The sequence below is a fragment of the Pipistrellus kuhlii genome, unplaced genomic scaffold, assembly GCF_014108245.1.
Source record: "Pipistrellus kuhlii isolate mPipKuh1 unplaced genomic scaffold, mPipKuh1.p scaffold_m20_p_36, whole genome shotgun sequence".
NCBI classification, from domain to species: domain Eukaryota; kingdom Metazoa; phylum Chordata; class Mammalia; order Chiroptera; family Vespertilionidae; genus Pipistrellus; species Pipistrellus kuhlii.
The window spans coordinates 5,309,083-5,330,051 of NW_023425536.1; the positions used below are offsets into that span (position 1 = coordinate 5,309,083).

Consider the following 20,969-nt stretch of genomic DNA (forward strand, 5'->3'; position numbering starts at 1 on the left):
TTAATATATTTTATTGATTTTGTACAGAGAGGAAGGGAGAGAGATAGAGAGTTAGAAACATCGATGAGAGAGAGTCATCGATCAGCTGCCTCTTGCACACCCCCTACTGGGGATATGCCTGCAACCAAGGTACATGCCCTTGACCGGAATCGAACCCGGGTCCCTTCAGTCCCCAAGCCGACGCTCTATCCATTGAGCCAAACCGATCTCGGCTAAATTTCCTTTATTTTCATTTAACAATAAATGTGTACCATATTCTTCTTCATGGAAAAATAAGACATCCCCTGAAAATAAGACCTAGTGCATCTTTGGAAGCAAAAATTAATATAAGACAATGTCTTATTTTCGGGAAAACAGGGTAGTCCTTAGGAGCACAGAGCAGGGCTGGTGAAGCTCCGGGACTCAGTATCAAACCCCACTGACCGGAATGGAAACCTCACAGCACACAAACGTTCACCTCTTAATGTTCTTTGTGTTCCTTAAGGTATGCTTTTGTGGGTGACTATTTATTGTAGAATATTAAATGTGAGAATCCTTTTTTTTTTTTTTTTTTTTTAATACAAAGTAAAGTGATGTAACTTCCCGCTTCTAAAATGGGCAAGGTATGGAAGATAGTTTTATTCTCCAGCTCGTTAGCATTCTGGGTAATCAGGCAAATACAACTCTCATCACAACCCAGAGCACAATGGAATAAAATCCAATATCTTGTGAAATAATTATGACAACACAAGTACAGGAAATTGTTTTTTTCCTGTTACATTTTAAAAATCTAGTAATTGCTCTTTTTTAAGGTCACACATGGTTCATTTTCTAAATCTTCCCCCTGTTCCTCCTTGGCAACCACCAGTTAGTTCTCTGTGAGTCTGTTTCTGTTTTATTTGTTTATTCATTTGCTTTGTTTTTTTAGATTCCACATATAAGTGAAATCATGTGGCATTTGTCTTTCTGACTTATTTTATAGCACAATACCCTCTATGTCCATCCATGTGGTCAAAAATGGCAAGACTTCATTCTATTTTATGGCTGAGTTAATATCCCATTGCCTATACACTATATCTTTATCCATTCATCTATTGATGGACACTTAGGTTGCTGCCATATCTTGACTACTGTAAATAATGTTGTGATGGACATAGAGGTTTTTCTTATGTTTTAAATTTAGTGTTTATGTTTCCTTTGGATAATATCCCAAAGTGGAATTGCTATATCAAATGGCAGCTTTATTTTTAATAGTTTGAGAAACTTCCATACTGCTTTCTACAGTGGCTGCAACAATTTACAATCCACCAACAGTGCACAAGGGTTCCCTTTTTTCTCCACATTCTCGCCAGCACTTGCTATTTGTTGATTTATTGATGACAGCCATTCTGACAGGTGTGAGATGATACCTCATTGTGGTTTTAATTAGCATTTCCCTCATGATTAGTGACAGTGAGCATCTTTTCATTTGTCTGATGGCCATCTGTATGTTCTCTTTAAAGAAGTGTGTATTCAAGTCCTCTGCCCATTTTTTAATTGGATTGGGCTTTTATTAGTGTTAAGTTGTATAAATTCCTCATATATTTTGGATATTAACCCCTTACCGATCATTGGCAAATATCTTCACCCATTCAGTGGGTTGTGTTTACATTTTTTTAATGGTTTCCTTTCCTGTACAAAAACTCTTTAGTTTGATGTAGTCCCATTTGTTTATTATTTTCTTTTGTTGCCCTTGCCCAAAGATCAGTATCCCAAAAGTTATTGCCAGGAATAATGTTGAAGAATTCACTCCCTATTTTTTTCTTCTGGGAGTTTTATGGTTTCAGGACTTACATTTAAATCTCCTTACATTTAAACTGATTTAAATGAGTTTATTTTTGTATGTGGTAGCAGAATGTGGTCCAAAACTGAACAGATACATGTCCAATTTTCCCTACACCACTTGATTCAGGTGTATTTTTAAGTGAAGACTTCCAATTTTATTTTAAAAGAATATGCACCTCCATGCTGTACGGTCCTGACACAGACACACGAGGCAGGAAGATGCGAACTGCGCTCAGCATGGATTCCTCTGGTGGGTGCGGCTGAAGGGCCAGGCCTTTGATGCTATCTATTTTGCTCCAGCTTGAACTTGCTACAGAGGAGATATTATTTTTATTTTTAAAAAGGGAGACAGCCGAAACTGGTTTGGCTCAGTGGATAGACCATCGGTCTTCGGACTGAAAGGTCCCAGGTTTGATTCTGGTCAAGAGCATATACATTGGTTGTGGGCACATCCCCAGAGGGGGTGTGCAAGAGGCAGCTGGTTGGTGATTCTCTCTCATCGATGTTTCTAGCTCTCTATTCCTCTCCCTTCCTCTCTGTAAAAAAATCAATAAAATATATTGATTCATCATATTCATCTTGGAAAAGGACTGAAAGGATTAATTTTAAAAACTATCTCTGGGCCATTTTTATTTTATTACAAACTCTTTATATTCCAAAACATATATGTAATACTTCTATTGTACAATCAGGGGAAACAAAGCCATGAAAGGAAATAATCTGTAATACCAATGGTAGAACCAATTTTGATCTGTTTGCAAACCCAAAGGTTATGGGTTGGGTGTTCTTTAAGGAGGTGTGGATCCAATTTCTTTTACTTCCTTGGGGCTCATGCTTACTTTTATTGCTGGTGAAGCTATTTCCACATTTTAAAAATGATTTCCATTCAATGTGGCCAAAAAGGAAAATCAAGGTCAACCACAAGACACACCTTCCCGGGGAAGACAAAAAGCCACTGTAACCCTCGGAATGAAAACTTCACCAGTGGAACAGCCTCTTTTGTCGCGAGTGGCTTTGGTTGCTGGGGGACAGGAATGTTTAATGAGAACAAAGAGCAGCAGAGTGATTTCAGGGCTCCGGTTGGCGTTCCAGGTCCAGACACCGTAACTTTATATCACAGTGACGGAGACAAAGAACAAGGTGTCCCATTCACCCCGGGCCCTGCAGGCAGAGGGCCCCGCCTGCAGCGCCTTCCCCCGGAGCGGAAAGGAGAAGGAACTCCCGAGGAGGCGGGAGGTCATCACCACGAACCTTGTAAGTGCGGCCGGAATGGCAGGGATGAAAAGGCGCCGTCCGGTCATTCGAGGGGGAGATGTGCTCTAACTCAGGGCCCTTTCTGCCGCTATTGTTTTCACTGAACAGTTAAGCACCCAAGGAAATACCAGTTGGGTCTTAAAGACAATTTATAGCGGGGCTGGCCTCCTTGCACCTGGCTGTGTTTTGACAGCAGAGATGCTTGTCTGCACAATAAGCTTTCACTAATGCACCTAGACCTTCGGGAGGAACCTGGGGCTCAGAGGCTAATCTCTCCCCTCCAGGTGCCCTTCCCCCTTTCAATGAAAAGCAAAACCTCCCGCTGGCGGCAGGCCTCGGCCTCTTGGGGGAAATAAGGAGCCTCCTGACAGGGAAGGGCAGCCCCCAGAGACCGAGGCTGGGGCCCCGGGTAAGGCCTCTTCCCTGGGGACTGACCTCTGGGACTTATTTGGATCCGGGAGGTTTGGGGGTCTGCTCTCTGAGCACGTCCGGGACCCTGGCACCAGCTGCACTGGCACACCAGGCAGTGCTTCAGGGGATGCCCCGCCCCCACCGCTAAAACAAGGGTGAGTTTGGCTTTTTAGGGTCCGGTGGCCTCACCCTGTTTCCCTGAGCTTCTCAGAAGTCAGAGGCTCCTCACACCAGGAGAGCTGGAAGCACTGCCCTCCCAGGGCCAGGTGCTGCCTTACCGGCCCCTGCTTTGTTTAGCCTTTTAAGGACTCAGGGTTTTAATCTCCTTTTGATTCCAGAAGGATTGGGCCAAACAAACAATTTCTAACAGGTGGCCCCAGGCGATGCGGCTTTGCTAGGCATGAGTTCCCGGTGGCTGGTGGGGACAATCCGGCATTCCCCTGTGGTGGGGCAGCACCGAGATGTGAGGAGAGGGTGGAGAGGTAATGGAGAACACCCCCTCCCGCTCCTTAATTTCATGGTTCACAGACATCCATTGACATTCAGACACTCCCAGAGGGAAGCTCACATACCAGCCATGAAACCAGAAACGAGCAGCTAATGGGGCTAACGGGTCCAGGGAGGGTTCTCTCCGCCGCGGGGGTCCACTTCCCCCCCGGGGGCGGGGCGTGCAGGGGGGGGGTGCCGTGGTGGGCAGCCGGTGGCAGAGCTCCAGGCCTGCAGGGGCCTCCGGCCAGCCCACCCAGATGCCCCCCTGGGACTCGCCTGGCTGGTGCGGGGCAGCTGGGACCTGTCCCTGTGAACAGCAGGGAGTTCATAGGGGCAGGTCCCAGTGTCTAAGGCAGAAATGCATCTTGCCGTCCTTGGGATGCGGAGCCAGCCTGAGGAAGGGATGCAGAGCTGGAGGAGGGAGCGGAGGGGCAGAGATCATGATAGAGAAGCTACTGGGAGCAGGTCAGAGGAAGCTGTGGGCGGGCGGCTCACTGGCCACATCCAAAGAACAGAGCGGGAGTCCCCGCTGCAAACCCACCCTGGTGCCGCCATCGCACCCCAAATCCACACGGCACCCCAAATCCACACGGCACCCCAAATCCACACGGCACCCCAAATCCACACCGCACCCCAAATCCACACCACATGTCGCAGGCGCTCCCATCCCTCTCGGCCAGGGCGGGCAGTATCCTCCTGGCAGTGTCACCCGGGCAGAGGCCGGGGGCCATCGCCTCCCTGACTCAGGGAGGGGGGCCTCCGCCTGGCCTGGGGGTGAGGATTCTTCCCCGTTTCTATCAGCAAGCACCCCCTGCGCTCCTCCCTGGGGACCGGTGGGCTCACCTGTGGCAGTCCCGGGCGCTCCAGCCAGTCTCGGAAGATGCTTTCCACAGACAAACCCAGCCTTTACAGACAGAAAACAAGAGGCCAAGGGTTAGACGTTACAGAGCGCGGAGGACAGAGGGTCTAAACTAGGGGTGTCGAACTCAATCAGAGAAGGGGCCAAAATCTAAAATCCAGCCTAAATCGCGGGCCGAATGGTTTACTGAACAGTCATAAACTGTCATTGTGATGGAAACGCAGCGGAGTGCAGTGATGACAGCGCGGTGCGGGCCACATTGCAAGGCCTGGCGGGACGGATTTGGCCCGCGGGCCTTGTGTTTGACACATGTGGCAAACATTGGGGCACAGGACAGCAGGGCGGTCAGGGGAGCCGGTTCTCCCAGCAGGAGCCGCCGCCGCCGCCCCCTCCACGTGGCCGCAGCGGAGGATGGGCCTGGACGCCAGCAGCCAGCCTGGGCGCCAGGGCGGGGACCGGGCACTTCAGACACATCAGGCCCGGCCACTTCCTAAGAGGGCCACGTGAGGCCTGAGCCCTGCGGCCCGGGTGCGTCCACGTGAACCTGGGACTTCACAGGGACACGAGCATGACCACCGCGAGCGCAGGAGGGCGCAGGGCCGCCTCCGCCGCCTCCGCCGCCTCCGCCTCGGCCGCGAGCAGCCCTGAGAGGCCCCGCTCGGCAGAGTCAGCGGAAATCCTTCTGGTTTCACGCCCACTGACTTGAGTCCTCCCTAAACGCGCTGAGTAACCAGGATACTAGTATATTTAGGGCCAATGGGCTTTAGCTTGTGTCTCCCTGAAGGCGTAAGCAATTCCGCTCCTGCAGTCGGTGTCCCCGCTCAGACGCGGCCCCGTGCTGGGTGCCACAGCTCCGAGGTGACCGCGGCATCATCGGTTTGTTTGATTGGTGACTCCTCCCCGGCTCCTCGCTGCACCGAACTCTCGGAGACCAGGGTCCACGCCTGTTTCACTCACTTCGCAAACCCAGCGCCAAAATGGGCCTTGGCATAAAAGAGGTTCTCTATTGATATTTTTTTATTTGAATGAATGAAAACACGTTTCACTATTGGTGCAATAAGAACCATCCCTTTTAAAGACAATAATCACCTTTCCCACTAAGATGCTCCCAAGTTGTTAAGATGTGTATCTTTTTAAATTTTATATGCTCTATGCTACATTTTCTCTGTGTGGAAAGATGGGTGCTAGAGGCCCAGTGCGCCCCTCACCTCATGGGCGGTGTGGCATCGCAGTGGGAAAGGGAGGGAGGGAGGGAGGGAGGGAGGGAGGAGCGGCTGGGGTGAATGGGGGTGGGGGTGAGGGAGGAGGGGCTGGCCGGTACTTTCCCTTCCTCTTCTTCCCCAGAGAGAAGCGTGTCACTCGTCCATTTTCTCTCTCCTGGCCAGGGCAAAGGAAGAAGCCCTGACAGAGGGGACACCATACAGAGGAAGTGTTTTGGGTTCATTTTCCAAGACGATGCCCATTGGTGGGACAACAGTACAGGGAAGGGGAGAGCATAAGTGAGTCTGGGGGAGATGGCCACTTCCAGAGCCTGCGGGCCCAGGTTCCCAGACTCCGTGGTGCTCCTGGACACACCACTGCAGGGAAGCCAGGCCGCCATCCCTGGGCCTTTCCCCGCTTCCTGTTCTCACTTACCAGCGTCCATCTCAGGGTGAATGGCCACGCCCACTCTGTAAGCTGGGAGAGTGTGGACACGTGTGCACTCTCATGTGCTTGTGTGTGTGCATGCGTGTACCTTTGTGTGGCACACTCGTATGTATGCGGGCATGTGTCCTACAACTAAGTGTATCCAGAAGAAGCCACATCAATATGACTAGAAGGGGTGGAGACATGGAATGGGCTGGACCCACACCCACATGGGATGGTTAAACATTGGGAAGGAAATCTCAGCTGCAGAGGTCCCCCTGAGCAGCCAGGGCTCCCTGCTCCACACATCTCCAGTCCAGGGTTCCAATGCCTGGGAGAGAAGTCCCCATAACTTCTGATTGTAAAAACCAGCAGTGATTGTGGCTGAGCCCAGCTTCTGGCTGAGTGGCGCTTTCCTTGTGGGAGTGCACTAACTCCTGTGTTGAGTGTCTGCCTCCTGGTGGTCAGTGCACATCATAGCAACTGGTCGTTCTGACATAACGGTCACTTAGGCTTTTATTATATAGATAGCCAAGATATGAAAGTAACCTATGCCCATCAACAGATGACTGGATAGAGAAATGGTGCATATATACAATGAAATAGCATCCTACCTAATAAAAGAGTAATATGCAAATTAACCATCATCTGCTACACCCACCAGCCATGCCCACTAGCCAATCAGAGTGAGTATGCAAATAGACCCAACCAACATGGCTACAGCCACAGAGAGCAGGGGGGAGGCTTGGGTTTTCCAGGCAACAGAGGAAGCCAAGCTTTCCGCCTGCCCTTGCTGGCCTAAGCCTCCACTCCAGGCTACAAAGTTTCAATTATAGCAGGTAAACAAATCCAAACAGAAATGGCTGCCAGCCATGGAGCGAGCAGGAGGATTGGCTCCACTCCAGGCTACAAAGTATCAATTGTAGAAGGTAAATAAATTCCAGATACCAGGGCCTCCGCTTGGGTCGCCAGGGTGCCCCCATGTGGACACAAGATGGCCACCACAAGATGGCCAGCAGAAGAGGAAAGTTGAGAGGGACCAGGCCTGCAAGGGCAGTTAGAGGCGATCAACCCTGCAGGGGAGGGCAGTTAGGGGAGACCAGGGCAGCAGAGGAGGGAAGTTGGGGGCACACAGGCTGGCAGGGGAACCTTTAGACATCAATCAGGCTGGCATGGGAGTGGTTAGGGGGTGATCAGGATGGCAGGCAGAAGTGGTTAGGGGCAATCAGGAAGGCAGGCAGGCAGGCGAGCAGTTGGGAGCCAGCAGTCCTAGATTGTGAGAGGGATGTTCGACTGCCCGGACATCCCTCTAGGGGTCCCAGGTTGGAGAGGGTGCAGGCTGGACTGAGGAACATCACCCTACAGACTCATACGTGAATTTCGTGCACCGAGCCTCTAGTTTAGCTATAAAAAGAAATGAAATCTTGTCATCTGCAAGATTTCATTTCTTTTTGGATGCACTTAGAGGGTGATGTGCTGAGTGAAATAAGTCAGACAGAGAAAGACAAATGCCAGATGATTTCACTTTTATGGGGAATCTACAAAATGAAATAAACAAGCAGAACAGAAACAGATTCATAGATACAGAGAACATTTTGACGGTTGCCAGCTGGGAGGGGGTTGGAGGATAGATGAAAAGGTAAAGAGTTTGGGAAGTACAAATTGGTAGCTACAGAACAGACATGATAATGTAAAGTACAGCATAGGGAATATAGTCAATAATATTGTAATAGCTATATACGTTGTCAAATGAGTACTAGTTTTATTGAGGTGATCACTTTGTAAGTTATATAAATGTCTAATCACTGCACATCAACTATAATTTTAAAATAAAAAATATTTTTAAAAAGGAGTAGCTTGTTGAACATCTTCTATGTTCCATACACTACCAAAAAAAGATCTCATTTAATATCTGTGCAAAACCAGTATTATTGCCAGGTGTCACGATGCATCACTTTCTGATTTACGGTGCAGAGAAGCCTGCTCCAAACAACGCTGACCCCTCCATCTTGCGTTGAAGGTGTCCTGTTTGCCTGCTCTTGGATTAGAGCTTTGAAGAGACGGGGAGATTCTTGGGAGGGGCAAAGGTGTGAGGGCAGGAGAGTTCATCTTTCAGCTGCATCCAGGAGGGAAGTCTCAGATCACTTTCCTTTGGGAAGCTCTGAAGCATCTTCTAACCATTATGACTTCATTCTTCGTATTATCTTTGTGAAGTGGGTGTCAGCTGGGTGTGGCTTTTTAGCAGATGGAGCAACTCCAGCGTGAGAGGAGTGGCCAGTGTCAACCAGACAAAAGGCTGCGGACAAGACAGGTTTCTGGACTCGCAACATCCGTGCAGATGTCACACCGCACCCACGGCTGTCTATGGACGGCTGATGTGGACCAAGGCCTTAAGCCCGGAGAAGATGAAAGCATGAACTCCAGCTGCTAGAAAAATTATAGATACTCTAAGGGGCCGTACCTCACAAGGAAATGATGAGAGGCAGTGTGAAAATGCTCAACAGTCAGGGTGTTTAAGGAACATAAAATAAAGCACATAGATAGTTTTTGCGTTTTGATCCCAACGATTTGACGTGACAGAGTGGGTGGATTTTCGTTCTGGACAAGGATCTACAGCAGCAGTAAAGCCGAAGGTCGGCTTTTCTCGTCCAGAGACTCAGAGTCCAGCCCTGGGGGCTGTTTTTCCCTGAGGTCATGTGGCTTGAATCATCACCACAGACAAGCAGGAGCTTTTCCACTTCGCCGGGACCCAGGACTTACAGGAAATTACTCTTCTGCATGTCTGACCGCTATGGAAATTGATTTCCGACACATAGCTAAAAGTACACAGGCCCTCGGCTGCATGCCTTGCAGATCTGGGCCTGTGAACGGCACTCCACCTCCCGACCGAGGCCTCAGGGCCTGCACGGCAGAGGTGGGTCCGCCCAGTGGCCGGAGAACAGCCTTCTCGGGACTCTATGTCCTGGAAGGCGACTGCATTTCAGGGGTCTGTCTCCAGTCCCTGTGAGCTGCGAATGTGGTCACACGTGGTTACTGCAGCAGGGGAGAGAATATGTCAGAAAACCTGGCATGATGTTGGTTGGAAGCCACAAAGTGAGCAATTGTTTGTCTCTTTGTGAAGTTAAAGTATGAAGAAATAGACCCAGGCTCGCGTGGGAATGGCATGGCACATGCCGCATTGCTCCTTCAGTTGATTTCTGAGGGAGGAGCATCAGCCACATCTGCTACTTGTTCCTGTCAACGTCTTGTTGATCCGGAGAAATGTCTGTACTGACATTTCACTCTTCACTCCCGTCTTCTGCCTCTCGGGATTCTAAAGGACATGATCTACCCACGTCTTAAGGGAAAGCACATGGCCCAGCTTCCACATGACCTGAAGGACGAACGGCAAGACCTTGGAAGCTCGGGTACCAGACGGAGGCAAGCTTTGGGACCTCAGTGCTTGGGTCTGAATCGGAAGGTGCTCTTATTCTGGAATGCAACTAGTGGACATCTCAACTTTACTCACAGCTGTTTACTTTCTCGATCAAAACAAGTAGCTTGAGCTGGGGTAGAGAATGCAGGTTGCTGACTTAACATGTATAAAACAAGTATGCCCAGCTCCGCGGGGCAGGAAAAGCACTGAATGGGACCAACACAGGAACATGCACACACAAGCACAGTACTGACGAGCAGAGGAGGACCGGCTGCTGTTGATACCGTAGGAGTAATGGGTAGCAGGGCGCTCCCCAGCGAGCTTTTGCCAGGCAGGCCAGGGCCCAGGATTTGTCCCAATTTCCTTCCAAGCACTTCCGGCTTTCCTTCCCGTGGTCTCCTAAACATCACCCTTTGAACAGAAACCTCTCACTGACAGTGTCTAAAACACAACTCTCCATCTCCCTGCTTCCACTTCCAAACACCGCCTCCCATTCCCTCTGCACCACACGGACGGCTCAGACAAAACTTCCAGTGCAACTTCAGAGTGACAGAGTGCCCAGAAGGGAAGGCCAGCTTCGTGCTGGATGCCTCCATTCCACTTCACAACCCATCACCCGAGTCTTCTCTCCGGAGTCTCTCAGATTGCTCCTTACGCCGCCGCCACTGCCAGCATCCCTGCCCTCATTCCAGCTCTAGATCTCTCGAGTGAACTGCTGAACTGGTTTCTAATTGGTCTCTTGACTTCTAGTTCTTCCATGTCCATCTGTCTCCCATGCTGCCCCCACCCCAGAGTACCTCTCCAATCCGCTGGTGGCACCTCCTACCTAAAACCTCCAGTGGCGCTTCTCTGCCTGGAGGCTGGAGGCCAGGGCTGCCGAGGAGCCCTTCCTCTGCGCACCCAGGGCTGGGAAGCTCCAGAGCACCTCCCGCACGGAGTCCCAGCGCTCTGCTCCCGGTATGTCTGCAGCAGGCCACTCGGAGCTCCCTGGGGGCTGGGCATGGGATTTATTCCTTCTGCTCCCCCGAGTCCAGCTTAGCACCAGTGTAAAAGGTGCTCAGCAAAGATGTTAAATTAACTGAAGCAAGAGAACGACACAAAAGAAGCACGACAGCCCCTCTGCCCTGACTGGTGGGTCCAATCTGAAAACCCTTGCCCGGCAGAATGGCTCAGGTGCCCAACAGATGTGCCCGAGAGCCATCCTGCAGTGGGGCCAGCAATGAGGGGCTCTGGGGCCAGCTGTGGGGCCTCCATCTACTGGGAGAAGGAGATAAAATTGGTACAATATGCTGCCCAGGTAAAAGGGCAGACAGTCTGTTTCAATAGCTGAATTCGATTCTGAGATTAGTTAGCAGGAAAGACGGTTGAGTTTCAAAAAGTATTCCAGGACACTTGCTGAAATACATTCACTGTAGGAAAGAAATTGCCTTAACTTTTCAGGAGAATTTGTAAAAGAAGCTTAAACCTGTTGGCCAGAACACGATCTTCCTGGGAGAGGCGTCCCCCCAGAGGGGAGGGAGGTGGTGCCGCTGGCCACCGTCACCCTGAGATGCTGCTCGTAGCTTCCACCATCATGACAAAGGCCTCTTTGTGGGCCCACAGTGTGTCTCCTCCATAAATACGCCCGGCGACAATATCCAGGACCCCAGAACCACAGTGCTCAGGGCCGTGCAAGTGAACTCACACCCGCATTAGGAAGAGGACAAAAAGAGAGAAGCCTTCCCAAGCTAACAAGGCACTCCGTTGCTGCCATGAAAATGACTATATTTGTGCCCCAAGGCACTCCGCTGTGAAAGAATGCACAGTCATTACTCAGAAACAGACTCTGGTGACGAGGTAACACACAACTTCTATCAGTTCTTTTCTTGTTGCATTCGGTGTTAGTAGGTAGGGAAAGCACTCCATCCAGGCCAGGTATACAAGAAAAATATCGCAGGTAAATTATTGTTCCTGACCTTAGGAATAATGACCACCCCGTTTTGCATGACGAAAACCGCATTTCTGTTTAAGAAGAAAAGACGGTAAATCCAAAACATTTCAGACCTTCCTAAAAAAGCCACACCTCCTTCGAGCGGTCTCCGGGAAAAGCCAATGACTGCAGCCCACACGATCTCCCTGGATAAGACTTCCTTCAGCATCAAAGGCAAGAACAGAAAGAGGTAAATGAAGGAATTAAGAAATGATATGGCTATGTTAATTCTGTTTGATGCACTAATTTGAGTGATGTGTGAGTTTCCATCTGATTAAAAAAAAAAAAAAGCCTACCAATAACATTTCTAACTGTTGAAGGTAGGCAACGGTAGAGGATGAAGAAGAACTCTCCAAGCCCTCATGGCCCCCAGATCCTCCCTGAACTTCATGTCATCTCCTGGGGGCTCAGTCCTGACACCTCACCCTCACAACCCCAATCAGGCTGCCTGTCAGGCAGGCGCGGTGACATGGCGGGGTCTGGCCTTGCATGGGTCCATGTCAGTGTCTGTGTGAAGGAATTCATCTCCACATTTGGAAATCAGTTCTGAGCATAAATTCATGGCTAAAACTGGGGGTCAGAAAGGAGAGTAATACTGGCTCTTCTTGAAAGAAATGTTAATTTCCCAAGATGCCCCCTTTAATGTTTGAATACCAATTTTGCTTTTAGAAATTATGTTTCAGGCTATTTGCTTTTAGTGCCTACATTAAGATAGAAAATTAGAAAGAAAGGGTTGGGATGAATCTATCCAAACTTTGCGGTGGGCCTTACACCCTCCGGGAACCCCTGTAGGTCAGCCAGGCGAAAACGGGGCACCTCCAAGGAAGAGGTCTCCCTCTGTCAGAGCGAGCTTGCATTGCCAAGAGCGTGGGCGAGGCGCAGACAGACCTCACTGCAAACAGCTCCCCCCTCGCTCACTAAGGGATCTTTAAGTCACTGGGAGCCTCTGCTTCCTCACGTGGAGCATTGTGGGTAAGAGCAGAGGTTTCAGAGCGGCCGCCTGGGAGCAGCCCGCCTGCCACACGGAGCTGTGCCCCTGGCTGCTCACTGGGCCCTCGGCACTGCAGGCCTCTGGCCGGTAGAAGAGGAATAAAAACACAATGCCCGGGTAGCAATATTCAGATTTTAACTGAGCGCCTGCAAACAGCAACGTCCCACGAAGTACTGGCTTAAAATAATCACCATAATGATGAAGAGAAAAAGGAGGAGACGGGTGCTGTAATAAGGAGCCAATGTTCTCCTGTAAGCAGAGCCCGCAAGTGCCTGATGCACAGAAGCTTTACTGTTCTAGCGGCATCATCATTAACTGAGCACCTACTTTTCACGTGTTATCCCCTCGGGTCCTCTGGGAAAGCCCGCCAGAGAGGGCAGAAAAACGGGAATTCGGAGGGAGGAGGTGACCTGCTCCCAGTGTTACATATGGGAAGGGGCAGAGCTGGGTTAGAACCTTGAAGAGCCCGACTTCGACCCCCAGGCTTTTCTTACTCCCCACAGCTCACCTTCACCGACAGCGTTTCCTGTACCCAGCCACGTTATCCACAGTCCCGGGCTTTAGGACGGTCCTCGCTGCTACGCTTTCCACAGCAGCTGAGGCCACGCCGTGTCCTTGGCTCGCCTCATGTACCACTTCAACACTGGGGAACCCCTGCTGTGCCACTGGCTCCCAATATTCACGCGAGCCCATTGCTAAGTTTGGCGGGTCCTCCCAGGACCCCCGCGGGCTGGGCCAGGCCCGGCCTCTATTCAGAGAGGAAGGCGGAACCTCCTCAGTTTAGCAAACGAACAACGGCAGGTGGTTTTTAACGTTAAAAGTAAAACGAGGCTCTTGACTCCTAAGTTGGTGCTCACCTTTTTTCTTCTGGGATGTTCTCCAACAGCATTTGAAGGAAATCCTGGAATAAGAAAAAAGCACACCATGAAAGATGTCCGCCGATGTGTCACTGCCCCGGCTGCCGGCAGCTCACCTGCTCTGGAAGCTGGGTCCACGCTGGATCATTAGACTCTGCACCGATTTATTTATTAATTACGGCGCTTCGGTCCGATCAGGTAAAGAGGTTTGTTTTGTAAAAACCACAAACAAATTGAAAAATGTAATGTTTGCTATTTTGACCTAAAGCAACAGTTTATTTCATTTCATGTTTCAACTATTTATTTTCAAAAGGCTGGCCACAGCATAGAGCTCTGTCCCCACCGAGCCGAGTCCCCTCAGGAGCCTTCCCTACGGACCGAGCGACCGCAGAGCCCAGAGGCCGGGGAGTGACTTGCAACTCTCTCCTGGGCTCTATGGAAAGATAATGCCGAAGCTCAAGAAGACGGCTACCCCCCCACCGTCCCCGGGGAGGGACAAAGCGGCCACAGCCAGGATGCTTCCGGCTCCCTGGCTCCGTCTGCAGCCTCTCCCAGGGCCACTGACAACCTAGGATGTTTCAATAATAAATTTTTTAAACCTAGAGACATGACTTACACACACTCATTGTTTCCTACACTATGGAAAATTTCAAACACATTCAAAAGAAGACAAGAGTGTAATTAACCTTCATGTACCCATCAACCCACTGCCACTGTGCCTCTTGTATCACTTATCTGCCTCTTGTATTATTTAGAAGCAAACCCCAAACATTACATAATCTCACCAATCAATGTTTCAGTAAATTGCTCTGAAATATAAGGACTCTTTTTAAAACATGACCACAATACCATAATTCGCTGACTGGCTTATTTCACTTAGCATAAGGCCTAAAAAATTCACATATGAATGTTCAATGTCATTTATATTTAATTTGCACCTTGAATACTGTGACCAACCATTCCAGTCCATCTAATTCTAGAACCTTGATTTGGCTTCAACTAGGTTTGTCAGATACAATACTGGATGCCCAGTTAAATCGGAGGCATGCTTACACTAAAAGAGTATTTGCTGTTTATCCAAAGTGCAAATTTAACCTGGTGTTGTGCATTTTTACTTGCTAAATTAAACCTTCTATCATCTGAAGATTTGACAAGATACATTTTGGAAAAAATATAGGCCATGAAGCAAACAAGAACATCCTTTAACATTTTTGGGATCTACACTTGAAGTTTTTCTTTTAATAAACTGAAAATCTTGTAAAGCAGGTCCTTGCAAGGGCTCGGATGACCAGCTGCAGCAAAGCCAAATGAACATCCCTGATGGAAGCCCCGCCCCCCTCCTCTCCACGAGCCCCCCTCTCCCCCAGCCAAGCCTGCTGACCTGGGCAGTGCAGGCTCTGATGAGACCCATTTAACTCAGAATGTGAGATGGAAGCAGCAGCTCAGACCCTGGGATTACAAACAGATGCAAGCACGAAGGAGTGGAAATCTGCAAACAATTTGTATGACAAGGTGTTCCTCTTCTATCAACACACGAGGCAAAGCCGTCGCACATGGGCGAAGCCTGCCAGCCCTTTCTATGAGTTATGGGTGCATAGTAGGTCCACTTCTTCCAGAGGCAAAGTCTCCCTATAAAGGGCAGTAATGAAAAATTTATTTCTTGCAAATTCCGTTCTCCTTCTAAGACTTTACTTGTGTATTGTTGCTTCACCCCAAATAAATGATACCAAGAATAGCAACTAATATTAAAAAATGAAAGGTGACAAGCCCAAACAGAATGACCCCTCACATCTGCTATCCCTCTTTGCACCTGCAGTGGACACAGTCATGGAGAAAACAAGTACAAAGGGAGCAAGAGCACCATTTAGAATGTGAAGAATTGTTTTTGCTCGAGGTCCTTACTTTAGTAATTATTGTGTATAACTGTTGAATTAGAAATTAACTTATCACACCTGATTTATTAATAGGTCACATTCAGTTATTTCACTGGTTGAATATCTCGCTTCCTAAAAATCCAAGTACAGTAGTATAATTTCTTACTAATTTTACTTCATTATCTCCTTAGAGCCCATATTAACTTGTCCCATATTTGTCCAATAATGTATGCTCACTTACATGTGTGTATGTGAGTGTTTGTGTGTGTGTGTGTGGGGGAGGGGTTATATTAACTCAATGACAAAGGGGAGAATTTAATTGCTTGAGAAGCAGGAAATACAGAGTTAACTTTAATTCTGCCCTTTTGCATTTTCCAGTTACAACTGGATCTTTCTTTATAGAACTGCAGAGAACAATGTTCCAGAATTTTCAGTGAATACGGAAAATTTTTGTATTCTATTTTGTTTTTCAATTTATTTTACCCTATTTTGTTAGTCAATTTATGTTGTTCATTAGATTCCACATATAAGTGAAATCATGTGATATTTTTATATATTTTATTGATTTTTTACAGAGAGGAAGGGAGAGAGATAGAGAGCTAGAAACGTCGATGAGAGAGAAACATCGACCAGCTGCCTCTTACACCCCCCCCACTGGGGATGTGCCCGCAACCAATGTACATGCCCTTGACCGGAATCAAACCTGGGACCTTTCAGTCCGCAGACCGATGCTCTACCACTGAGCCAAACCGGTTTCGGCTGAAATCATGTGATATTTATCTTTCGCTGATTGGCTTATTTCACTTAGCATAATAATCTCCAGGTCTATCCATGCTTTGCAAAGGGTAAGAGTTACTTCTTTTTTTTACAGTCCCATAGTATTCCATTGTGCTTTTCTATCTACTCAGCTACTGATGGGCACTTGGGCTGTTTTCAGACCTTGGCTATTGCAAATAATGCTGCTATGAACATAGGGGTGCATATATCCTTTCTGATTGGTGTTTTGGGATTATTAGAGTATATTCCCAGAAGTGGATTCACTGGGTCAAAGGGCAGTTCCATTTTTAATTTTTTGAGGGAACTCCATACTGTTCTCCACAGTGGCTGCACCACCTGCATTCCCACCAGCAGCGCAGCAGGGTTCATAACTCTTCACATCCTCCCCAGCATTGGTTGCTGATTTATTGATGGTAGCCACTCTAGTATGAAGTGATCTCTCATTATAGTTTCAATTTGCATCTCTGATGATTACTGATGTTGAGCATTTTTCATATACATATTGGCCATCTACCTGTATGTCCTCTTTGGAGAAATATCTATTCAGATCCTTTGTTCCCTTTTTAATTGGATTATTTGTCTTCCGGGTGTTGAATTGTACACATTCTGTATATATTTTGGATATTAACCATGTATCAGGTGTATCATTGGCAAATATATTCTCCCATATAGTGGGTTCCTTTTTCATTTTGATGGTGGTTTCTTCTGCTGTGCAGAAGCTTTTTAGTTTGATGTAGTCCCATTTATTTATTTTTTTCCTTTGTTTCTCTTGCCCTAGGAGATTTATCTGCAAAAATATACCCACTACATAAGATGTCTAATGTTTTACTGCCTATGTTTTCTTCCAGGATTTTTATGGCTTTGTGGCTTACATTTAAGTCTTATCCATTTTGAGTTTATTCTTGTATATATCGATAGTGTAAGTTGATGGACTAGTGTTTTTTTGTGTGTTTTTTTTTGCATGTACTTGCCCAATTTTCTCAACACAATATATTGAAGAGACTGTCTTTGCTCTATTGATGCTCTTGCCTCCTTTGTCAAATATTATCTGACCATAATGACATGGGTTGATCTCTAGGTTTTCTATTCTGTTCCATTAACCTATATGCCAGTACCAGGCTGTTTTTTTTTTTTATTTGTTTGTTTGTTTTAAATCCTCACCGAGGATATTTTTTCATTGCTTATCAGAGAGAGTGGAAGGGAGGGGGAGACACACACACAGAGAAAAACATTGATGTGAGGGAGACACATCAATTGCTTGTTTTCTGCACATGTCCCAACCAGGGCTGGGGATCAAGCCTACAACCAAGGCTCATGCCCTGGACTGAAATCGAACCCGGGACCCTTTGGTTGGAGGGCAACACTCCATCCACTGAGCCAAACCAGCCAAGGCAGTACCGGGCTGTTTTGATTATAATGGCTTTATAATATAGTTTGATATCTGGTATTGTGATTGCTCCAACTTTGTGCTTGTTAGGATTTCTGAGGCTAATTTTTGTTTCCATATCAATTTTTGGAATATTTGTTTTAGATCTATGAAATATGCTATCGGTATTTTAATAAGAATTGTGTTGAATCTATAGAATGATGAGTATATGGACATTTTAATGATGCTAATTCTTTGAATCTATGAACATGGTGTATGCTTCCACTTGTTTGTATCTTTCTCTATTTCTTTCTTCAAATACATAGTTTTTTATTTCCCCCTTCATCTCATTGGCAACCCATTCATTGCTTAATAACATGCTGTTTAGCCTCCCATGGGTTTGAATGTTTTTTAATTTTTTATTATAGTTGATTTCTAGTTTCATGTCATGGTGATCCAAGAAGGTGTGTGTGTGTGACTGGGTGTGTGTTTTAAAATATATTTTTATTGATTTTAGAAGGAAGGGGGAGGGAGAGAGATAGAAATATCAATGATGAGAGAGAATCATGGATAGGCTGCCTCCTGAACATCCCCCTACTAGGGATTGACCCTGCAATCCAGGCATGTTCTCTTGGCTAAAATCAAACCTGGGACTCTTCAGTCCACAGACCAATGCTCTATCCACTGAGCAGAACCAGCTAGGGTGAAGAAACTGTTTGATATGATTTCAATCTTCTTGAACTTGTAAAGACCATTTTGTGTTCTAACATATGTTCTATCTTTGAGAATGTTTCATGTGCACTTGAGAAGAATATATATTCTATAGCTTTGGGATGAAATCTTCTATAAATATCAATTAAATCCACCTGATCTAGTGTGTCATTTAAGATTGCTGTTTCCTAGTTGACTGTTGGAAGATCTATCTAGTGATGACAGTAGGTATTAAAGATCCCTATTATGATTGTATTGCTATCAATGTTTCCCTTAAAATCCACCAAAAGTTTATATGTATATATAAACTCATGCTTTTTATATATATGTAGTGACTTTGTCTCTATTATAGCCTTTATTTTAAAGTTCATTTTGTCAGATATGAGTATTGCTACCCAGCCTTTATTTTCATTTGCATGAAATATTTTTTGCTATCCCTTCACTTTCAGCCCGTTCTGAGGTAAGTCTCTTGTAAACAGCATATATATGGGTTATGTTTTCTTTTGCATCCAGCTACCCTATGACTTTTGACTGGGGCATTTAATCCACTTATATTTAAGGTTGTTATTGATAGGTATTTGTTTATTGCCATTTTTATTCTTTATGCCTATCTCTTTATCTCTATTTCTCTCTTCTTCTTACATCTGTCTCTTTAACAGTTCTTATAATTCTGGTTTGGTGGTAAAAAAAACTACCTTAGCCTTTTTCTTTTTCTTTTTTTTTTTGGGGGGGGGGGAGAAGCTCTTTATTTCACCTCCAATTTTATTTTATTATTTTTTTTCACCTTCAATTTTAAATGATAGCCTTGCTGAATAGATTAGTCTTGGTTTCAGATCTTTGTCTTTCATTACTTTGAATATTTCATACCTTTCCCTTTTGCCTGTAGTGCTTCTGTTGAGAAATCAGCTGACAGACATCCTTATGGGAGCTCCTTTGTAGGTAACTGACTGTCTCCTTCTTGCTGCCTTTAAGATTCTCTCTTTGTCTTTAATCTTTGCCATTTTAACTATGATGTGTCTTGGTGTGGGTATCTTTGAGTTAATCTTGATTGAGGCTCTCTGTGATTCCTGAACATGTGTGACTTTTCCCTTCACTGGTTAGAGAAGTTTTCTGTCATTATTTTTCAAACAAGTTCTCTATCTCTGCTCACTTTCTCCTCCCTCTGTACCATTATGATACAGATGTTGTTACTTTTCATATTATCCCAAAGTTCCCTTAAACTATCTGTATGTGTATGCTGTTTATTTATTTTACAATTTAAAAGAATTATTAGTATTTAATCCTCACCTGAGGATATTTTTCCATTGATTTTTAGAAAGAGTGGAAGTGGAAAGGACAGTCAGAGAGAAACATTGATGTGAGAGACTGGTTGCCTCCTGCATGAGCTCCAGCCAGGGCCCAGGCTGGGAAGGAGCCTGCAACCGAGGTGTCTACCCAGAACCCTTCGTTCCGCAGGCTGACAGTCTATTCACTAAGCCAAGCCATCTAGGGCTATCAATTATTTTTTCTTTTTGTTGCTCTGATTGACTGATTTTTTTTCTATCTTATCTTCTAATTTGCTGATTTCATACTCTGCTTAATCTAACCTACTGCTCATTCCTTCCACTATATTCTTTAATTCAGATATGCTATTCTTTATTTCCAACTAGATGTTTTTCATGGTTTCTATGTCCTTTTTCATGCTGTTGAGCATTCTTTTTTCTTTTTTTTTTAAGATAATCATTCTTTTTTTTTCCTAAATATATTTTATTGATTTTTTACAGAGAGGAAGGGAGAGAGTTAGAGAGCTAGAAACGTTGATGAGAGAGAAACATCGACCAGCTGCCTCCTGCACACCCCCTACTGGGGATGCACCCGCAACCAACGTACATGCCCTTGACCGGAATCGAACCTGGGACCCTTCAGTCCACAGACCGACGCTCTACCACTGAGCCAAACTGGCTTCGGCCTGTTGAGCATTCTTGAAAACATTACTTTGAACTCTTTTTCTGATAAATTGATTACCTCCATTTTATTTAGCTCTTTTTCTAAAGATTCCTCCTATTCTTTCATTTGGGGCCTGTTTCTTTATTTCCCCACTTTTATTTGTTTCTATGTATTAGATAGAATTGCTATGACTCCCAGGCTTAGTAGGGTGGCCTCCTGTAGTGGGTGTTCTCAGAGACACAGAGGTGTAGTCTCCTTAATCTCTTGAGCCGAGTGCTCTAGGAATGTCCCTTGTGTGGGTTATGCTTGCACTCCAGTTCTAATTGGGTCTTGACACCTGTTGCCCCATTTGTAGGTAGGCTCGGCTCTTGGGCTGGCTGCCTGTGAGACTCAACCCCAACCATGTCATGCAAACTGTTGCACAGGCACTGACAGAACAATACAAAACAAAACAAAAACAACTTGGAAGAAAAAAAATCAACCCACCACCACAAACAAAAACAACATAGAAAAAAAAAAGAATAAAAAGGAAAAAAAGAGGCAAAGAAGAAATAATAAAAGACAAGAGGCACATGCACACACACACACACACACACACACACACAGGGGGCCTCCTAGGAAGGCACAAGGGCATTTCTTTT

General features: G+C 46.4%; 1 protein-coding gene across 2 annotated transcripts in view; it reads right to left on the minus strand.

The window, feature by feature from the left end:
• Window positions 1–20,969, minus strand: part of LOC118732247 (aminopeptidase O (putative)) — a 287,553-nt gene that overhangs the window by 92,496 nt on the left and 174,088 nt on the right. For both annotated transcript variants that reach the window (XM_045570737.1, XM_045570736.1), the window contains exons 9-10: window positions 13,675–13,718; window positions 4,801–4,861 (exon numbers count right to left, since the gene is read on the minus strand). In XM_045570737.1, coding sequence (XP_045426693.1) covers window positions 4,801–4,861; window positions 13,675–13,718 — 105 coding nt within the window. The remainder of the gene's footprint in view (window positions 1–4,800; window positions 4,862–13,674; window positions 13,719–20,969) is intronic.